This window comes from Prionailurus viverrinus, chromosome D4, assembly GCF_022837055.1.
Source record: "Prionailurus viverrinus isolate Anna chromosome D4, UM_Priviv_1.0, whole genome shotgun sequence".
Taxonomy (NCBI): domain Eukaryota; kingdom Metazoa; phylum Chordata; class Mammalia; order Carnivora; family Felidae; genus Prionailurus; species Prionailurus viverrinus.
The window spans coordinates 27,469,755-27,490,481 of record NC_062573.1 but is presented as its reverse complement, the minus strand read 5'-3'; the positions used below and the strand labels follow the sequence as shown (position 1 = coordinate 27,490,481).

The 20,727-nt window shown below is 40.4% G+C and overlaps 1 protein-coding gene and 1 long non-coding RNA gene across 3 annotated transcripts in view; one reads left to right on the top strand and one right to left on the bottom strand.

Annotated features, from left to right (window-relative positions):
• Positions 1-20,727, top strand: part of LOC125150706 (uncharacterized) — a 36,487-nt gene that overhangs the window by 3,639 nt on the left and 12,121 nt on the right. The gene's annotated exons all lie outside the window — the stretch shown is intronic.
• Positions 1,192-19,917, bottom strand: HEMGN (hemogen). Of its 2 annotated transcripts, none has more exons than XM_047830937.1 (5): positions 19,828-19,917; positions 12,244-12,369; positions 10,399-10,492; positions 4,684-5,897; positions 1,192-1,860 (listed from the first exon to the last, which is right to left on the bottom strand). In XM_047830937.1, exons 2-5 carry the CDS (start codon positions 12,320-12,322, stop codon positions 1,754-1,756), a joined length of 1,494 nt encoding a protein of 497 aa, XP_047686893.1. In that variant the 5' UTR covers positions 12,323-12,369; positions 19,828-19,917; the 3' UTR covers positions 1,192-1,753. The 2 variants fall into 2 exon arrangements, with proteins under 2 accessions (XP_047686893.1, XP_047686894.1); XM_047830938.1 differs by lacking the exon at positions 19,828-19,917 and adding an exon at positions 15,637-15,761.

Below are 20,727 nucleotides of genomic sequence, written 5' to 3'. Positions count from 1 at the left end.
CGCTTAACCGACTGAGCCACCCAGGCGCCCCTGTAATTTTTAAATCTACCTCAGTGGTTCTAATATATCCTGAGTGTTAAGAACCTCTGTTCCACACTATGAATGCTTGAGGGACTGGGATTCTGTCTTGTTCTTCACTGTATAGCCTAGAACCTAGCACAGTGCCTATGTGCCTATAGAGCTTATGCAATTGTGCCCTTGCTAAACTAAACCTTTACTCACAGAAATCTCCTTTACTTTAGTCTTCTACAGAGGGAAAACTGCAAACACCCCCCCCCCCAACCAAATCCCAGGGAGTTTTTCAGACATCTTCCCACCTGGAAGAGTTCCTATTCCTGCCCCCAGTCTCTTGTCATTTTCAGCTAATCGTGACCATTATCAACAGATAGATATTCTTAAAATACTGAAACTGCCACTCCATTGTTCGAAAGTCTTACTTAGTTCCCCATTACCTTACGTAATCTTTGGTATGGAAAATTCTGTTCACACTAATAATATGAGATTTTTAGCCTATTAGCCTGCTATTCCACATGGACCCTGCATTAACTGTAGTTTGCAAGTAGTTCTCTTGAATATGTCTCGAATTCACCCTTCTCTGTGTCACATACAATAATGCTGTGATCCTCACCTACAATACAAATCTTTTTCATCTTTTCATCTTTTGGAGATTTTTTTTTTAACGTTTATTTACTTTTGAGACAGAGGGAGACAGAGCATGAACGGGGGAGGGTCAGAGAGAGAGGGAGACACAGAATCTGAAACAGGCTCCGGGCTCTGAGCAGTCAGCACAGAGCCCGACGCGGGGCTCGAACTCATGGACAGTGAGATCGTGACCTGAGCCGAAGTCGGACGCTTAACGAACTGAGCCACCCAGGCGCCCCCATCTTTTGGAGATTTAATCTTTTCAGGTCACTCCAGCAAAAAAAAGGGGGAGGGGAGGGGAGTGTTTCCTCTATTCTATGTACTATTCAAATGACACTAGCCTTTCTTACTTTCTTTTGTAATTATATTCTGTTTTATTCCCCCTTAAAACTAGATTAAACCCCTGCTGGGTAAGGACTATATGCTATAGGTCTTCTAACCCTCACAGTGCTTACCACAATGCTGTCCACACGGTGAAGCATGTGATGATGATTTAATGTACTTTTTGCACAAATGCAATATTTAAAAAGGAAAAATAGAAAATCAAAATTCAAATACTTAAGTAAACTACATTTATTACTCATTACCTCAAAATACCTTTGAAGGAGTCCCAGAAGAATAAATTGTTAAAATTAACTTAAAAAGCCAACTAAAGCCTGAATAAAATGTTGATGCTATTGTTACATTGATAATTGAACAAAGTTTACAAGAAAACTATTACTCCCCAAATTTTAAATGAACAGACAATATACTCTCTCTACTTTTGAGAATTAACCAAGTAAAAAAATAAATTAAAAAAATCAACCAAAGAAAGGTTTGTTCTTGAGGGTAAAAATCAGTTATTCAGCACCCCCCCTTTCCTGTTTCTGTCTCTCCCCACCACTATCCTTACCCCAAAATACATATACACACACACACACGCACAAACTAGCAGGATATCATCTATGTGGTAGAGCCTCAAAAAACACCTTAGTTCACTCTTTCAGCTGTAGTCTATATGTGGGAAAAAAACCACTTAAAATATTAATGAGTATTGTAGAGATGCAATATTTTGAGAATCACACATATACTAAGATGTGTATTTTGTTGGACAACTGATGGTTGAGCATCGTTAAAACAAAACATAATTATAGACGTCATTTTCTGGATGAATCTCTTGAGGAACATTTGGAATTGCTGGTATCTCTGGTTCCTCTGCTTTGGGTTTTTCTCTCATTTCTGTAAAATAAAATATGAAAATAGGTTAAATAAATGGTCAACTGGGACAATTGACTAGATTAAAAAACTCTACCTCACACCTTGCACAAAAGCAAATTTCATATGAATTAAAGATTTAAATATTAAAATACCATAAATGTTGTATAAACAATAAAATTTTCTTATAATCTTAGGATTAGAAAGGCCTTTCTAAGCAGGAAACAGATCAGAAACCATAAAGGAAAAGAATGACAAGTTTGAATTACCAAAAATTAAAATTAAAATCTTGTCATGTAGGTGACAAAAACCACTATAAATAAATTTAAACCATAGACAACTGGAAATATATTTACAACTTATATGTAGGTAAAAGCTTAACTATTACATAGAGATTTTCTAAGTCAATCCAAAAAGATCAAATTTAAAATGGAACAGGAATTCAAACGGGCAATTCTCAAAAGAAAAAATTCAGGAGCGCCTGAGTGACCTGGTCAGTTGAGCGTTCAACTCTTGATTTCAGCTCAGGTCATGACCTCGCAGTTCATGAGATATTGCCCTGTGTCAGGCTCTGCGCTGACAGCATGGAGCCTGCTTGCAATTCTATCTCTCCCTCTCTCTCGGCTCCTCCCTGGCTCACGCGTGCATGCTCTCTCTCAAAACAAATAAATACACATTAAAAAAAATAATTTTAAAAAGAAAAAAATCCCCGTTCATGCTCTCTCTCTGTCTCAAAAATAAATAAACATTAAAAAAAAAATTTAAAAAAAAAAAGGGGGGGGCGCCTGGGTGGCTCAGTCAGTTAATCGTCCGACTTTGGCTCAGGTCATGATCTCACGGTTCGTGAGTTCGAGCTCCGCGTCGGGCTCTGTGCTGACAGCTCAGAGCCTGGAGCCTGCTTCGTATTCTGTGTCTCCCTCTCTCTGACCCTCCCCCGTTGATGCTCTGTCTCTCTCTGTCTCAAAAATAAATACACGTTTAAAAAAAATTAAAAAAAAATCAAATTTATAACAATCATGAAATTCAAATTCATAATAATACTAATGCCTAGAAGCAGTCATTATCAGAAAAGTGGAAATTAAAACAATTAGGTTGTTTGGGTTTTTTAAAACCTAACACATAGGAAAAGATTTTTTAAATGTAATCATGTGCAGTATTGGGGAAAAAGCACTTACATAAACTCTTGGTTTGTGTGGACTGCTAAAACATTTTGGGAGGCTCATTTGACAGAATGTATCCAAACATTAAATGTGGGTACCCTTTGGCCCAGCATTTCAATTTCTAGGGATTTATCCAATGGATATAATCAGACACACTTAAGCTCCCAGTGCCTCAGTTTCCTTATCTATAAAATGGGGATAATATTATTTTTCTGGTAAGCTTTTTAACATTGAATAAAATAATTCACACAAAAGATTTTTGTGTGGCACATAGAAAGTGCCAAATAAATGTTAGTTCCAATGATGTTCACTGAACATTGTTATAATATTAAAACTCGGCAGTAACCTAAATGTTCATCATTTCAGAGACTGGTTGGATAAATTATTGTACATATAACACAATACCATACAATTGTTACAAAAGACGTCATTAAGATGGCCGTGACATATATTGCATGTGAAAAAATGCAGCTTACACAGAATAGAATGTATTATACTATGTCATTTGTTAAAACAAAGGAAAACAACCTCCAGGATGGGGATCAGAGATAGGAGATGGTATCATGGGGGATTTACTCTATATTCACTTACATATTGCTTTAATTTATCATAATGAACATTTATAATTCATTACTATGAGCCTTTTCTAATCAGTAAAAAGGTATATACTTCCATTTGTTTGGCCAGACAAAACCCCAAACAAGAAAAGCATGAATTAATTGCCCACATTAACCTTGGCAGGAATGAAACTGCTCGAACCGAGCCCTGTGTGGATAAGAAGTGCTTCTCCAACAGGGGCTCCTGTCAGCCCAGGCAGTGCTTCACGTGGCTGCTTTTTACTCTAATGTTTTCACCCTTGAAAACCTGGACCCATTGGAACCCAACTAACCCCATGTCTCTGTTGTAGTTATCTTTTAGGAAAGAGCTTATTTGTTTATAAGCTACCAGAAGGATTTCTTGAGAAAAGGATATGGTCTGCTAGACTCAGGCCACTTCATATACTGTCTATGGTTTTGTACAAAGAGAATCAAGGTTCTCAGTTATATCCCTGAGGCAAAGGCCAAATTGAAGAAAGGTCACATTATTTTAAAAGTGTCATGCTTAGGAGAATGCTTTTCAGGAACAAATACTGAGATAGAAAGGGTTTTTGGCAAACCTGATAAATCCTACAAAAACAAGTTCCCTTTGTAACAGGATCATATCTTGTACCTTTATAACCCCATTGGCACCTTGTACCATGAATTTACTTCCTTTAGTTTGCTGGGACATTTTAATTCTCAAGAAAAACTTTATTCATCAAGCTTTCTTGTTAATTTAAACTTAATCGTTCTTTAAAATATTTTGCACATAATTCATCCTATATCGGGTTTATTTCATTTCACTGGCTAAAGTTTCCCAGAATGGATACTCTGTCAAGTACCTGGTATACACACTTATATTGCCAATTATTTTAATTCTTTGTAAATGTGCCAAACAGGCCCTGGTTGAATGAAAAACATTTTTTACTTGAAACCAGCTAGTGACATGAATGATACCCTTGCGATAACAGGGGATATCCTAAATTGTGAAAGAAGGCTATAAATCATCACTCTGAGGGATATGGATACCTATGTTGGTGCTCTAATTATAAATGGGGAATCCTATTAAGTGGCAGTTTCACTGACTTGTCCCAACAAACCATCCCTACCTTGAGGAAAAGTATAAACATCCTTAGCATCCTCCTGGTGTGCTTTAGGATCCTGGCCTGGGGGCCCATCTGTTTCTTGGTACGGCTCTGGAAAGCATTCTTGAGGCACATCCTTATTTTTATATGTGTTGGTGGAGAGGTCCTCAGGCCCAGGTGTTTCTTGGTATATTTCAGGCGAATAGTCTTCAGACCCAGGTGTTTCTTGGTATATTTCAGGCGAAGAGTCTTCAGACTCAGGTGTTTCTTGGTATATTTCAGGTGGATATTCCCCAGCAGCAGGCATTTCTTGGATTGTCTTGTGAGAGGGTGCTTTAGGCACAGCAATTTCTTTATATGTTTCATGAGAGAAGTGTTCGGGTTCAACTGTTTCTTGGTGTGTTTTTGTAGAAAGGTCTTTAGGCACAGCTATTTCTTCTGTTTTAGGCAAGAAGCTTTCAGTCTCAGCAATTCCTTGATCTGGTTCAGAATTGTATTCCTCAGGTTCAGCTCTTTTCTGGTATGTTTCATGAGCATAGCCTTTAGGCACATCTGGTTTGGTGAATGCTTCGGGAGAGCATCCTTCCAGGTTAGCTATGTCTTCAGTTTTAGAAGGAAGGACTTTGACTACAGCTGTTTCTTGGCACAGTTTAGGAGCGAGATCTTCAGGTTCAGCCATTCTGAAAGGATGGCCTTGAAGTACAGCTATTTCTTGGCACATGTTAGGAGAGAGGTCTTCAGGTTTAGTCATATCAGGGCACATTCTGGAAGAATTGTTTTGAAGTATGGCTGTTTCTTGGCACGTTTTAGAAGAGAGGGCTTCAGGTTCAGCCATATCAGGGCACATTTTGGAAGGATGGCCTTGAAGTACAGCTGTTTCTTGGCATATTTTAGGAGAGAGGACTTCAGGGTCAGCCATATCTTGGCATGTTTCAGAAGAGTGGTTTTGTATTGCTGTTTCTTGTATCTCGGAAGAATTCGCCTGATGTATAATGCTTTCTTGATCCATTGCAAAAATTTGTTTCTCAGGCACAACTTTTTTGGGAGAGGCTACCAGATAGAGCGCTTCAGTTATAGTCCTAGGCGGTTCAAGTTCTTTCTCCATAGGTGCTAATGCTTTCTCCCTCATGTCCTTTTTAAATTGTGACTGAGGCTCCACCTTCAGGTCTGTGTTTTGTTGTCTCTTTCTGCCTCTTTTATTTCCTTTTCCTATCCTTGGCCTCTTGCATTTTTTCTCTCTGTGAAAGATCAGAATTAGTGTCAGCAATGGGCCTACAGGATTCAAATAAATGCTTAGTAATAACAGCCACTGGTCTTCCGGCTGCCTTGTTGCATGACCATGATAAAAATCACTTAATCTCTCTAGGCCTCAACTCCTTGTTTGTAAAATGAAGGAGTCAGTGCTAGTTGTCAGGAGAGGAGATGTCCCGCAGGGACTTTTTGTCTCTTGACGCCTTGCTCACAAGGAACCTTCTTGGTGAGTGTAGAGAGTATGTGTGTTTGAGAGCATATACTTAAAGATTGGTTATGGAGAACATATAATTGATGTTATAAATTAATAGATTGGCACTGTGGTTTATACAGTGGTCTGTCTGGGTTTAGCGTGTGTGAGTTAGTCCCACTATGCCCTGGGTAAACTGATACAATTGCATTTCTGGATCTGCAATCCAGGCACAGCTCCTTGTCTGCACAGCCTGCAGATGGAAGATGTATATCTAATTGCTTATCTAATTCAGTGTCTTGTGTAGAGAATGCTAAAGAGCAGCAATACATGTCAAATGAGACGTTCTGTGTGCTGGGTCAAAAGCTTCAAAAACATCTCTTGAGGTAACGAAGCCTGGTGGAAAGGTACGAGTGGCCATTTTATACCTACTCCAAATGAATAGCTAGATTAAGGATCTAAAAGATAAAAGGATATGCATGGAAATTTCGGCCAATGACAACTCGTTAGGTACTGCAACTATAACCAAATACAGATGGCTAATACAGATGGGCTGGTGGTGGGGAGGAAAAGGTACTAAAAATAAACATTTCATCCTTCTTCTCAACCTATTGAAATTCTGTTCCATGCTACCTGCTCCACAGAGCCTCCTCCTGCCAACCACGGGGCTGAAATGCTCTCCTTGCTCAGGATTTATTGTGAGGGCCATGCTTTTAGGTGAGGAACATGAGCTGCCTCATACCGTTGTTACTTGTGGAGAAATATTCTTGTAGTAAATATTCTTATTTCTGGTAGCAAACGAGATAAAACTCGTGCTTTTCTATCGTCGCAGTGCTCGTAAGTCCTTGCGCACTTAAATGTATACCCTATTCTGCCTTTATGTTTGAAATTTCCAAAATTAAATTTTTTTAAAGACTGCCTCCCTAAAACCAGTTTGAAATCAATATTAAAAAGGTAAACATGTAATAAGACAGTCAAAAATTAATATTAGAAATAATATACAAGAAAATGTTATGTAAAAATGATGGAAAGGCAACTCACCATTTTAAAGTATAATTGCAACTAACAAAGGTAACAGGATAAATTATAAAGTCCTTATTGTCAGATTTTTAAAAGATGGTATATGTGACTTTTTCAGGAAACATTTTATTCTAATATTGAATACTAAATAACTTGTCACATAGATCACTGTATGAGGGAATCTGAGTAATGTTCCATGTTCTTCCTGGTAGTTTTTCAAAAGATGCGTATATATCTATGTGGTCTAAAATTTAATCTGAACTCTGTCACTGATCAGCTATGTGATCATGGGTAAGTCACTCAAACTCTCTATGCCTTGGTTTCTTCACAGGCAAAATGGAGTAAATGGTATCTGTCCAACCTCATGCGGTCGTTGTAAGAATCGCATACAATAACTTAGAGGAATGAGTTATTCAAATATAAATTAGTATTCGTATTAATATAGGAAACACTTATAGTGCTTCGTATGTGCCAGGCACTGTTTTAAGTAATTTGCTTATTCTGTTATCTCATATAATCTTCACCTCAACTTATGAGGTAGATACTATTATTTTTTTTTTTAATTTTTTTTTCAACGTTTTTATTTATTTTTGGGACAGAGAGAGACAGAGCATGAACGGGGGAGGGGCAGAGAGAGAGGGAGACACAGAATCGGAAGCAGGCTCCAGGCTCCGAGCCATCAGCCCAGAGCCTGACGCGGGGCTCGAACTCACGGACCGCGAGATCGTGACCTGGCTGAAGTCGGACACTTAACGGACTGCGCCACCCAGGCGCCCATATACTATTATTATCTCCACTTTGCAGATGACAAAACAGACACACGTTCTTGTCCAAAGTCAAATGGCTAGAAATGAGGGAGCCACGCTTCAAATGTAGTAGTCATTCTGGCTTTAACAGCCAAGGCTCTTAACCATTACACTCTGCTGCTTCTCTCTGGAACCACTTAGGTTTCGCTGTGTGGTATGTTGTGTAAGAATAGCCCTCAGCTCAGTCGGTTAAGCGTCCGACTTCAGGTCAGGTCATGATCTCACGGTCCGTGAGTTTGAGCCCCACGTCAGGCTCTGTGCTGACAGCTCAGAGCCTGGAGCCTGCTTCGGATTCTGTGTCTCCCTCTCTCTCTGCCCCTCCCCCACTCACACCCTGTCTCTCTCTGTCTCTCAAAAATAAATAAATGTTAAAAAAAAAAAAAAAAAGAGAGAGAATAGCCCTCAGTAGCACAGAGATATGTCCTAAGAGCATGGCCAGTCAGCTGCCAAGAGGCTCACCAAGGTGTCATCTACTTCAGTGACTTTTTCAGCCTTGCTCCCCCCACCCAGCAAGCCCAGAAATCCAATTGGATCAGCACACTGAGACCAGCTCCATTTATCTGGGATAGAACTCATCAATCAGAAAATGGCTGATATATAAACCTAAAAACCAATTTTTAAGTGAACAGTGAGAAATGCAAAGTCACACAGCAGAGGATGCTTGCACTAACAGATGAATGTACTCTTTCTCTGTAGCAGGTATTTGAGAAGCCAAATAATGATCAGAAGGTTGCCCGGAGAGTATGGAATTAGGGAATATAAGGATATTCTTCAACAGAGTCACTTGCCACAGGACTCGAGTACAGAAGTTTCTGCTGTAACACAATATATGCATTCCTGAAAAACCTCACTTTCAGCAAAATCCTACACTAAAAGTGCAGTGCTTATGGGGGAAAATAGAGTTAAAGCAAACAACTCAAATCTTGTGCAACTTTCTAACACTAACAAAAATAATAAGTGGTACTGGGGGAGATATCTTGAGTAGTCCAGATAGGCAGCTTACTATGAGAAGGCTGCCTGGGGGATAGCAAAAATACGCAAAAGCAACAGTTTAAACGCAGGCTTTCAGCTGCTGAGATCCCGTAAATGCTGGTGGTGCTCTGAGCCAGCTGCCATTGGGTTGGGCCCAGGAGGAAGTGCAGCCTACTTGTGGAGAGCTATGGGGGGCTGGTGGTGTCCTCTGGGGAGGGAGCCCTGGATGTGGGCTGAAAAGGACCCTGCTTATGCAGCAGCCAAGCTGAAGGCTTTTCCCTTTCCTGCTGAAGGTTTTAACTGTATTCCTTTTTGATTAGGAAAAATCATGGACCAATACAGCTTCTACATTACACTGACATCATTCTCCTATTTACCAATCATATGTGAGTTGATTGGTGCTATAGAAACATGTGTTATAGCAGAACAGAAGATTCTCAGTCCCCAGGGGGGATTGGTGCCCTTTCTTAAGAAAAGTGCTAAAACATCTATATTGTATGTTTTTTTTTAATGTATATCTATTTTATCTTTGCCACCGAAAGAAACATTTTTCGCAACAATGAAGAAATGCAAATATAACTCCTAATCTAATAACAATATAATAATAATTATTATTATAATAAAAGTGCTTAGATCAATGGTTCTCAACTGGGGGCAATTTTGCCCCTTAGTGCCCCACACCAAGAGACACTTGACAATGTCTGGAGATACTTTTGGTTGCCACAATGCAGGTGGGAGGCGTGCTACTGGTCTCTAGATGCCAGAGATGCTGCTAAACATCTACAATGCACACAACAGCCTCCCACATAAAGAATTATCCTATCCACAACATCAATAGTACCCAGGTTGAGAAACCCAGGCTTAGACGGGCTCCTTGGGCTCCCCTTTTCTATCTCCAAGCACCTCCTCTGTTTTCATAGTCATATTTTAAACGGATGCAGTTAGATGCTGTCTCACTTATAATCATGGTCTTGTACTCTCTCCCTAAGATTATATACAAGTGACTTTGCTTGGAGATTTAAAAACTCCTAAACTCTCCTGTCACTTATTTACATAAAGTGTTTTGGTTTGCTCCATGGAGAGTTAATCGTACTCATTCAATAAGTATTTTACTAATAGAAAGCTTGGAAAACTAGCCAGGAGCTCTCCTCAAAGGTATCTCCTGCTCCCGACAAGATGCTTCTATGTTTATATTACCAGAGTAGTAGGAAGAACACCAGGCCTCTCTACAATGGAACTCAACTGCCTGGTGCTTTAATTTAAAAAGAACAGGGATAAAATTCCATTCCCACCACTTCACTAGCTGTGTGATTTTAGGCAAGAGATTGAACCTTTTGGAGATTTGGCTTCTTTTTTTTTCTTTTTGTATAATAGGAATACCAGCTCCTGATTCATGGAATTGTTGGATAAAATATAGTGTGTAAAAGCACTCAGCACTACTTGACCCATAGCATATACTTGACAAATAGCCATTCCTCTTCCCCTGCAATGATACCATACCCAAATTGCCATTGTGAAGTTTGCTTCTCTTGTGCTTCCTCTTTTCTTTTCCTGAGTTGTTCTCTGTTTCGCAGATTCCAAGTTCCAATGATTTCTGTAGGATCAAGATGGAAGTTATAGGAGATAGTGATCAATTGTGGCATTTATCAGCAAGAGTCCTATGGCAAGGTGGAGACCCCCACCCCCACCCCATCCTGGGTGTCTGTTCTTCTCCTTGCTTTTGAAGGACAAGGACCACATTTTATTCATCCTTATGCCTCCAAAGAATGCCTAGAAGCAAACGCTCAGTAAGCATTTTTAAATGAAAGGGTCAGTTTTTATACATATGTGTTCTATCAACCCATTAGTTTCTTCAAAATAATTTTACATATTGCACAAACATAAAAGAAAAAAATCAGCCGTGTTCTGCCATTCTTAACATTATAACTGTTTTCATTTTATTTCTCATATCCATCTAGTCTCCATATTACACAAAGTTGTATTGGTAGCATACCATAATTTTATCATTTATTAACCTAACATCATGTCAGAAATATTTTCTAGGGTATAGTCCTCATAATTATAACTTTAATCAAGTTGATGTATTCCCACTTGCCCAGTCATTCCACATGTATTGGTTGTTGCCAATTTTATGGGCTGTTGGGTTTTTTTGTCACGGTAGCTCAAACTATAATAATATTCATGCATACAGTTTTTTTCCTTTTGAGTTTTTTCCTTAGGATGATGTCTCTCCAAGCTCTTTGGGAAGTTATTATCAAAAGAAAGGTTCTGTTGCCATTTGAGTTTGTGAAAAGTTAATGGGTCTTCTTAGAGCCTGTAAAGTGATGGCAAACTTGCATGGAGGGCCCCAAAAGACAGAGCATGCTCCTTGGGCCATAGCAGCTTTTGTTCTTAAGACAGAAGTTCTTAATGATAAATTTGGATTTGGGGGATATTATATGTCTATTTTTATCGATGTCTAATTAATTTACCATTTCCTTCAATTATGAATGTAGGTGACAAACCACAGAAATTTTTGTGCAGTAAGTGACTTTGTCACCAAAAGAAATCACAGATTTTTTCCACATCACATTACAGTTGTTGCAGACACCTAAAAACACAATTTATTTGAGATGATATATTTGATTTGATACAATGCTGTTAGATTCACCATTACTATAATCTTGTTATGTAATGTATCTATAAATAAACATATATATTACTGTATCACAGTTTTTCATTTTAATAGCTGTATCTTACAATTGCTTCCTTTGGAATTTTATCTATTAATTTTATATATTTTAAATATTTATTATAAAAAGGTATCTATAGGTTCCTCAGAGTGCCAAAGGGATCCATGGCAGAAAAAAATTTAAGAACTGTCTCAAGACCTAGGGTTCTGCAAAACATTTTGAGAAAGGCTGCTTTAGGATAGACCCCAAACTAAGATTAGGAAGTCAAGAGAATAAGCACTATTAAAGATCTGACAATAGGTAGACCAGATCTCTTTCCAAAAAATTATACCAAATTTACCCTACCATAGAAGTATAGGGGTATAATGGTTGTTTTACCTCAACCGTTCAGTACTGGGTATTTTAACATTATCTTTCACTTAAATATATTATCAAGAATTTATTATGTCCTTGTGTTTCTCTGCTTATTAGAATCTTAATGTATTAGAAGTCACCTCAGAAGGTTATACAGCCCCAATCCTTCCCATCAAAGGTTATATGAACATACTCAATTATGTGCTTTTTGGGGGCCAGATCCATAAAAATTAGAAAAATAATCACAGCCCAGTTCTTCCCAACTGTCACTAAGACATCTTAGTGGCCAGTAGAGACCTCTTAAGATCTCTTTCATTACCTGGAACATGGTTCTCTTCTTGATGAGGACCAGGTGTCTGATGGAGCATCGAGCGAGATTGGTCCTTTCCCAAATCCATCTTGCTGTTCACTCTTCCTGCTATGTGGTCTGACTTCCACAAACAGCCTTTTTAAAAATATCAAAGCAACTAACAGTTAAACACACACACACACACACACACGCACACACGAGTTTGTCACTTTACTTCCCGCCTAAAAGTTTTATCTGGTTGGACCACAGCTGCTGACTACTTCTTTCTTTATCACACTGCACAGGTGTGAGTAGGGGGCATGGTTGGTCCTACTATCTTCATCCTGTAGTATAGTTGCTAGTTATACAGGGAGCCCCACGGCCACAGCCTGGCATCGTGCAGCCTCCGGTACAGCAGTCATTTATTTCTGTCTGCCAAGAGGTGCCTGAGTCTGATGGTCCTTTTTCCAGATGGAAATGGCATAATGTAGAAAGTGCCCTAGCTGTAAGACCTAACCAGTCCATGTCCTAGCATAAGTCACCTCCCCATTCTGTGGCTCTTTCCTCATTTGCAAAGTAGGTAAATAATTCTTGACTTGCCCACCTCACAGAGTTCTTGTGAAAAAGTGAAAATCATGAATGTGAAAATTATGAAGCTATGAAATTAACCTTACGTTATTTTCCTGCATGTGGCACTGTTACCTTAATCTGTTGCAAAATAAATTTCACACGTGTATATGCTGTGAAATTTAGATAATAGACTCAAGGAACCAAATTAGGAATTCAAAGCAAATTTGAACCCTTTTCTGCTCACCTGATCATTCACAAGTGCCTCAAGATGACTAGTGAAATCCACTGTTACTCATCCAGGGAAGGGCAAAAAGAATTTCTTAATGAAAATATGACCATGTTATGTCACAGAAATTAAGTTGAAACCAAAGGAATTACCCCATCCCCAGTTGGTTACCCATTTGAGAAGGTAAGGAAGCACAGAGGACTATGGCTGTTCAAGTAGGGAAGGACCACTGAACACACCCTGCTATGAGCAGCCTTTCTGAGAGATGCAGGAGCAGCAGTATTCTAGAGTCATAGATTGGATTGAAGAGAGTTTGAATTCCAAAGTTGCTTAGTTCGGCAAGTTAGATAGTCTAGGGGCCACTTTACCAATCTACAGCATGGGGACAGTATTGGTATCTATCTTGTGGTGTTATTGGGGTGATTAAATCAAATGGTCTGTATAAAACATTTTATATATGCCTGGAATATTGAACTTGCTTAACAAGTATTAGCTGCTTTTATTAATAATAAAATACAGTAACCAGATTTTGCTAAACCAAGTCATAGTTTTAAATGTGCTAAAGAAACTCAGGAAATCTGAAAAGAATCCTTTATAAAGAGAAAAACTTTAAAAAGTGAATATGTGCCCCCTACTTCTCTAGACTCTTAAGGCATTAGAAGTGAAAGGGCCCTCGGGGCACCTGTGGCTCAGTCGGTTGAGCATCGAACTTCAGCTCAGGTCAGGATCTCACGGTTCGTGAGTTCGAGTCCGGCGTCAGGCTCTGTGCCGACAGCTCAGAACCTGAAGCCTGCTTTGGATTCTGTGTCTCCCTCTCCCTGCCCCTCCCCTGCTCGCTCTCTCTCTCTCTCTCTCTCTCTCTCTCTCTCTCAAAAATAAACATTAAAAAAAGAAGTGGAAGGGGCCCAAAACCATCTAGTTCCTTCCCCTCACTTTATATATAGATAAATTGAGAGTCAAGGAGAGGAATGATTTGCCTGCCCCAAATTGTCTTACATTGTGCTGACAGCACCTCTCACTGATTATAAGACAGGACATCTTTTCAGGTTTGATCTTGGCTGGGTATGAAAATGTATGTGTAGTGTGAACGTATGAGAGAAGTGAGCTTTTCAAACACACTGTTAAGTATTGAGAATTATATAACAAACACCCACGTACCCAGCACTCAAACTTAATGTGGTTTTCAGTCACCATATCCTAACACTTTGAGTTTCTCAGTTCTCCAGCCTTTCCCATAAGAAAAGATCTAAAATCTCTGATAACCTCAGGGAGTCTCTATTCAAAGGATTCCTAGAGGGAATGGAAGGTGTTGTCTGTAATTCGTCTCTCCATAACTTTTGGATTTTCAGATACAGGGTTTAAAGAAATCAAATACAAATTAAAGTAATTTTGAAAATTATAAAATAGTAGTGTTTTATCATTTAAAGTGGCATTAAATTTTTTTTAATGTTTATTTATTTTTGAGACAGAGAGAGAGCAGGGGAGGAGCAGAGAGAGGGAGATACAGAATCTGAAACAGGCTCCAGGCTCCGAGCTGTCAGCACAGAGCCTGATGCGGGGCTCGAAGGCACCAACTGAGAGATCATGACCTCAGCCAAAGTCAGATGCTTAACTAAGCCATCCAGGCACCCCTAAACTGGCATTTTAAATATTGATCCCTTTATTTGAGATGCTTTCATTCTTACAGGTTGCTTCTTATGATACCCCAATAAAATAACCTTATAAACTTATCTCTGGGGTACCTTACAGAAGATGCAGAAGTACTTCTTAATTAGAATTATCTTTACTCTTGGGGCGTCTGGGTGGCTCAGTTGGTTAAGCACCCGACTTTGACTCAGGTCATGATCTCACGGTCCGTGAGTTCAAACCCCACTCCAGACTCTGTGTTGACAGCTCAGAGCCTGGAACCTGCTTCAGATTCTGGGTCTCCCTCTTTCTCTGCCCTTCTCCTGCTCTCTCTCTCTCTCTCTCAAAAATAAATAAAGATTTAAAAAATTAAAAAAATTTATCCTTACTCAGGGCTTATTACATTCAGTTCAATGATTCAGCAAACCTTAGGGAACGCCTCATATTGTGCACATGTTGAGCAACAATGTCAGGATCCAAAGACTGACAGATGTAGTTCCTGGATTCTGTACACCGTACACTTGAGGTATATATATCCACATCTTGCTGCAAAGAGCTAATAGACTGTCTACCCTGTTGCAACCTTCCTAAGTTGATTTCACCCCTGCCTGTTCCCTGTATCTGGGAGCAGAGTGTGGAGGGACTATAAGAGGGTGGGGACTTGAGTTAACAGTAAATAGAGCCAATTTTGGGTGGAGGAGGACAGTGGAAAGACTTCAAAGCAAAGTAGATTGGAAGCCAGGCAAGGTGTCTTTGATGTGATAAGCAGGCCAGAGCAGGAACTTGTTTGGGACACAGAAGTAGCCACATAGTAAGTTCACAAGCCATAGTTCATTGTCCCTTCTCCCTATGGAAAACTCTGGAGTCATTACCAGAATGTGAGATGTTAGCCATTAAATTAAAGGGTGGATATTTTTAAACAAATGCTGCCTTGTTCTATAGTTACTTGCATATATACACAAAACCTCTTTTTAAGCCACAAACTCTTAGGGGGTAGTTACCTCTCCTGATTCACCTTTCCATCCCCACAGTTTAATCCAGTGGGAGGCTGCCACAGTGGTTCCCCATAAATGTCCACACTCTTGTATGCAGGGCAGGAAGCCTGTGAAGGCACTTTATACACTCAGAGGACTTGACGTGGCTGTGACTTAATAATAGTAATCCCATCATCTGTTCTGGAACTCTGCCTACTGTCATTCACTGGCACTGTCCTATGTACTGGAGATATGGCAGCTAAAAGACAAAAGTTCGTGCCCTTACAGAGCCTACAGTCTAGTGGGGAGAGATAATCACTAAGCAAATTTAAAAGATATACATATATAATATATCAGATGGTGATAAGTGTTTTGGAGAAAACTGAGCAGGGAACAGCAGGCTGAGGAATTAGGGGGAAAGTTGATGCTGGTTGCTATTGAAATAGGGTGAGGGGCGCTTAGGTGGCTCAGTCAGTTAAGCATCTGACTCTTGATTTTGGCTCAGGTCATGATCTCATGGTTCGGTTCATGAGTCTGAGCCTCGTGTTGGGCTCTGTGCTGACAGTGAGGAGCCTGCTCAGGATTCGCTCTTTCCCTCTCTCTCTCTCTGCCTCTCCCTGCCCTACCCTCTCAAATAAATAAACTTTAAAATAACTAACTAAATAAATAAATAAGGTAATTAGGGAGGGCTTAACAGAAAGGGTGACAGTTGAACAGAATTGACAGAGGTGAGGGGCCAGCCAGGCTGATAGCTGGGAGGGCATTCTAGGCAAAGGGACACCAGCAAATGGTCGGTGGTGGTAGGAAGTAGGTTCAGAGAGGTAAGTTTGTTGCACCATGTAGGGATTTCTACTCTGATTGAGATGGATAGTCATGGGATGGTTTTGAAGAGAAGAGTGATATGATCTGATTTATATTTTTTAAGGATTATTCTGACTACTGTGTGGCGAATAGACTCTTAGCAGCAGGAAAGGAGGTGGAAGCAGGGAGACCAGTTAAAAGGGTCTTGCAGTCATCCCAGTGAGTGGTGATGAAGCCTTGCACTGTGATGGGAGTGGTGAAGAAGTGATCAGATTCTAGAGTAGCTTCTAAATTGGAGGTGGAGTGAGAGACAGTCAAAGACTAAGAGTTTTGGTCTGAGCAGCTGGAAGACAGAGTTACCACGAATATATGAGGAAGGCTGGGAGGAGCAAGCTTGAAGAAGATGATTGGAGTTTAGTTTGGGACATGTTAACAGATTAGGGAGAAAACAGGGAAGGAGCAGCCAGAGAAGCAGAGGAAAACTGGAAAAGTAAAGTATCCCAGAAGCCACAGGGAAAAAAACATTTCAAGAAGAAGGGGGTAATCAATTGTGGTGAATTTTGCTAATGAGTAGAATAGAAGAAGGGTTGAGGGTTGTCTCTTTCCTAACAGTTCAATTCAATCAATTACAGACTGTGGACCCCAGAGAGGTTGTTACTTGGTCAAGGTCATACAGGCAGGACCAGCTACCTAATTTGCAGGGCCCAGTGCACAATGAAGATGCACAGCTCCTCTTTCAAAAATTAAGAAAGTCAAGTCAGCTACAGCAGAAAATTAAACTCCACACAGGGCCCTATTTCCCAGGTGTTTCGCCGGATCCTTGCGGCAGACATAAAACAGATCTTCATGTTTCAGATCAAGACACTGGTGCTAAGTATCGAGTGATTTAACGTCACAGAGCTAGACTGGCAGTGTAAGTGTGGAACCTGGGCCTTCAGCCTCCTGGTCCAGCCTTCTTCCCACAAGATCAAACCAGGTATTGAGGGAGAGAATTGCTTTCCTGCCTCCTAACTCTGGAGCAAGTTTATTTTGTGTGTGTGTGTGTGTGTGTGTGTGTGTGTGTGTGTGTGTGTGTTTTAATGTTTATTTTGAGAGAGAGAGAGAGAGAGAGAGCGAGCACAATTAAAGACTGGGAAGAGAGAAAGGGAGAGAGAGAAAGAATCCCAAGCAGAGAATCTCTGTGCCGCCAGTGTAAAGCCCAACTGACTCAGGGCTCCGACTCAGGAACTGTGAGGTCATGACCGAGCCAACATCAAAAGTTAGATGCTTAACCACTGAGTCACCCGGGCACCCCTGGAGCAAGTTTAAATATTGAGGCCTTGTTCATGCATTTCAGAGGGCTGATTGAACTGGGAAGGTGTGGGAGGAAGGAAACATTGCTAAGAACTTCTGCCCCGGGGCTCTGATGATGGGGGTGAGAGGGGAGCACGGGATACTGTCTAGTCAAAAACGTGATCTGATAAAAGTGCTCCAAAGCTCATGTAGTTTTAGGCTATACTGATGTAATTATAAAGCCCCCACACCAGGGGTAGATCAGAGTCCTGCTACACTTTGGTTTGTCATACCACACCTAGAACATCATGCTGTGAGGACCATGTGAGTGGTATTTGAGAATGTGTACAAGAAAGAGCAAAGGGTATGTAGCTGTACCATTTCCTGGCTGTGTAATTGGGGGGTAGGGGTGGAAATCACTCAGTTCTTTCTAACCCTCGGTTTCTTTACTTGTAAGACAAAAAAAGTAAAATCTCACAGGGATTCTGTGAGGATGAAAGTGATCGTGAGAGCTTCTTGTAAAATGAAAAGCACTGTGTAGATCGGAGTGCTATAAACTTGGGTGGTGTGCATAGTATTATTGGAGTGTTCTAATGGTGCACCTAGGCATTTTCCTAGAGTGCGGTTGGGTAGACAAATGAAGGAAGGGAAGATATTGTGCATTTATTTCTCTTAGCGTTCCTTCCTTGCTAAAATCCTTTTCCAAAGCTTTTGAATTCTTTTCAAAGAGTGTGGATCAAGCTTTGTTTTCCTAAGTGGGGAGGGAGAGTTTCTGGTTTCCTTCTCTCACAGTCTGTTGATGCATGATAAATGAGTTCTGTCTCTGCTAAAACAGATGCTGCTGTACTCACAGTGATAACACGGTCTATGACTTTAGAATGGCGGTAACCTGACTTTCAATTTAGTTTGTTCCAAAGTTCCTCCTCTGGCATCCTCCCCCAAGGCTTCTTTCTATTTCTAAATGTACAGACAAATAAGCATCTCTGGATTAGCTGTGAGTGGTGGTTTATGTGGGGAAGAACAATTCTGCTCCCACCTTGAGCCCCCATTCCATCTCTATCCTTTCTTTCCCCAACTTCCCAAACTCATACTATACTAGCTTGACCTCTTCCCCCCCCCCATACATCCTAGATTCCTTCACACCTGCAGTCTAGTTTTTCTTTCCACATATTGTTCTCTCATGCCTCATCAGTGACTTCCTAGTGGCCCCTCCACAGTTCTCTCTGACCTCCTATAGCTCGTGATTCCTCCTGGCACTTGCACTCTCCTGGAAACCTGCCCTGCCCTGGGCATCTGTGGCGGTGCATTCTTCCCCTTTCTCCCTCTTCCTCATCCTTGCTCCCAGGCTTCTCTTTCACATCCCTAGGTGTAGGAGGTATTTCCCAAGGATGACTCCCTGATCTTTTCTCTGTATACTCCCACCTTTCTTAGATGGTTGATCCAACCGTATCCCTTTAGCTATTATCTCTGTACAGATATCTTCTAAATAAATATCAGTCTGAGTTCTAAGCTCACGTGTTCTTGGATACCATTCATTATGGAATATCCCACTGCACCTCAAACTTAGCATAGCGAAAAGCAAATTTATCCTCCCCGTAAGACCAGTCTCCTCTGGTTTCTTTCTGCTAGGGTAGTGGCGCCACGTTCCTGGTCATCCAGCTGTAAACCTTCACAATTGTCTTGGCCTCTGCCTTCTCACTGGACACAGCCTCCAGCTGGGCACAGTTCAGTGAATTTCGTCTTCCCAGTGTCCCACATGTTCATTCCCTTTTATCCTTCCCCATGCCACCATCCCAGAGGGGAACCTCAACTTCTCATTGGAAGTACTGGAAGAGCTTCCTAAATGGTTTATCTGCTTCCATTTTCCCTCACCTTCCCCAGACTGTCCTGCACTAACAGCCAGAACATTCCCCCTATGGCTGACTCAGTACTGGCTCACTTGGTACTCGGTTCTACTCTTTGTAGCATACTGTAAAGCGTCAGTAATACTTGCAAGATAAAGACTCAGTTTTTCAGCCTGGCCTTTAAAACCAACTTCCCAACCTTCCCTTCCATTCCTTTCCTGAAAATACCCCCACACTGTTCTGATTAAACAGTGCTTTGCCCTCCCTGTTTGGCTGTGGCTCGTTCTAACACCCACAGTACCTTTATTCACACCTCCTGACTGTTCAGTGCTCCTCCCTGTGTCTGTCCATCCAGATCCTGAGTGCCTCCATCACAAAGACTTTGATGCCAGGTACTGAGTGCCTCCATCACAAAGCCTTTGATGATGATGGTGATGATGATATGTTAGTCACTTTATAATAGGTACCTGAAATTTTACATATATTATCTCATTTCATTTGTCCAACTCATAGTATCCCCATTTCACTGGTAAGGTGGTTTGAAGAGATTAGGTTATATCCCAAGATCATGTAAGCTCATAAATGCCAGAGTTAGGGCTCAAAACCAAGGTAGGCTGTCTGTAAAGTTCAGATTTCACCATTCTGTTCTACGACCTTTTCCTACCTAGAAGTGATCTCTCCTTTCTGAGCTATAATCACACTTGATTTGAACTTTTGTATGATAAATATCACATAATATTTTTAATTTTATTTTTCACATGTATACATCTTTGCTACAATATTCATTCAGCAAACAGATAATGGACATTTATTGCCAGCCTCTTCACTAAGAATTGGTGACATAGAGAAGAATGAAACAAAAGTCCTTTCCCTCAAGAAACTCAGTCTGATTGAGGACGAGAGACAACAAGTCAATCTGAATTATAATACAGTGTGGTAATTTTAATATTGATATTTCCAAATGTTCTGAGAGTAGAAAAGGAGTGCTAATTCTACTGCCACAGAAGTGGAAAGATAAGGATATTATATCGTGTACCCTACGGCTGTAATTCTTACTCAGAACTGCCATGGTAGGAATTTGTACTGGTCAACAAGTAGAATTGGGGAAATGAAGAGGTTTTGTACATATGTGATGGTATTGTGGGATTTCTTTCACTTTATAATTCATTTCACAATAATAATAGTAATAATAATAATAATA

Bases quoted from the DNA above. Each gene is read 5' to 3' on its own strand.
- HEMGN (XM_047830937.1), bottom strand. From the start codon at position 12,322: ATGGATTTGGGAAAGGACCAATCTCGCTCGATGCTCCATCAGACACCT. The intron at 10,493-12,243 runs GTAATGAAAGAG...TTGATCCTACAG, and splicing joins AGAAGAGAACCATGTTCCAG to AAATCATTGGAACTTGGAAT. The intron at 1,861-4,683 runs GTAGGGATGGTT...TTTATTTTACAG, and splicing joins TGTTTATACTTTTCCTCAAG to AAATGAGAGAAAAACCCAAA.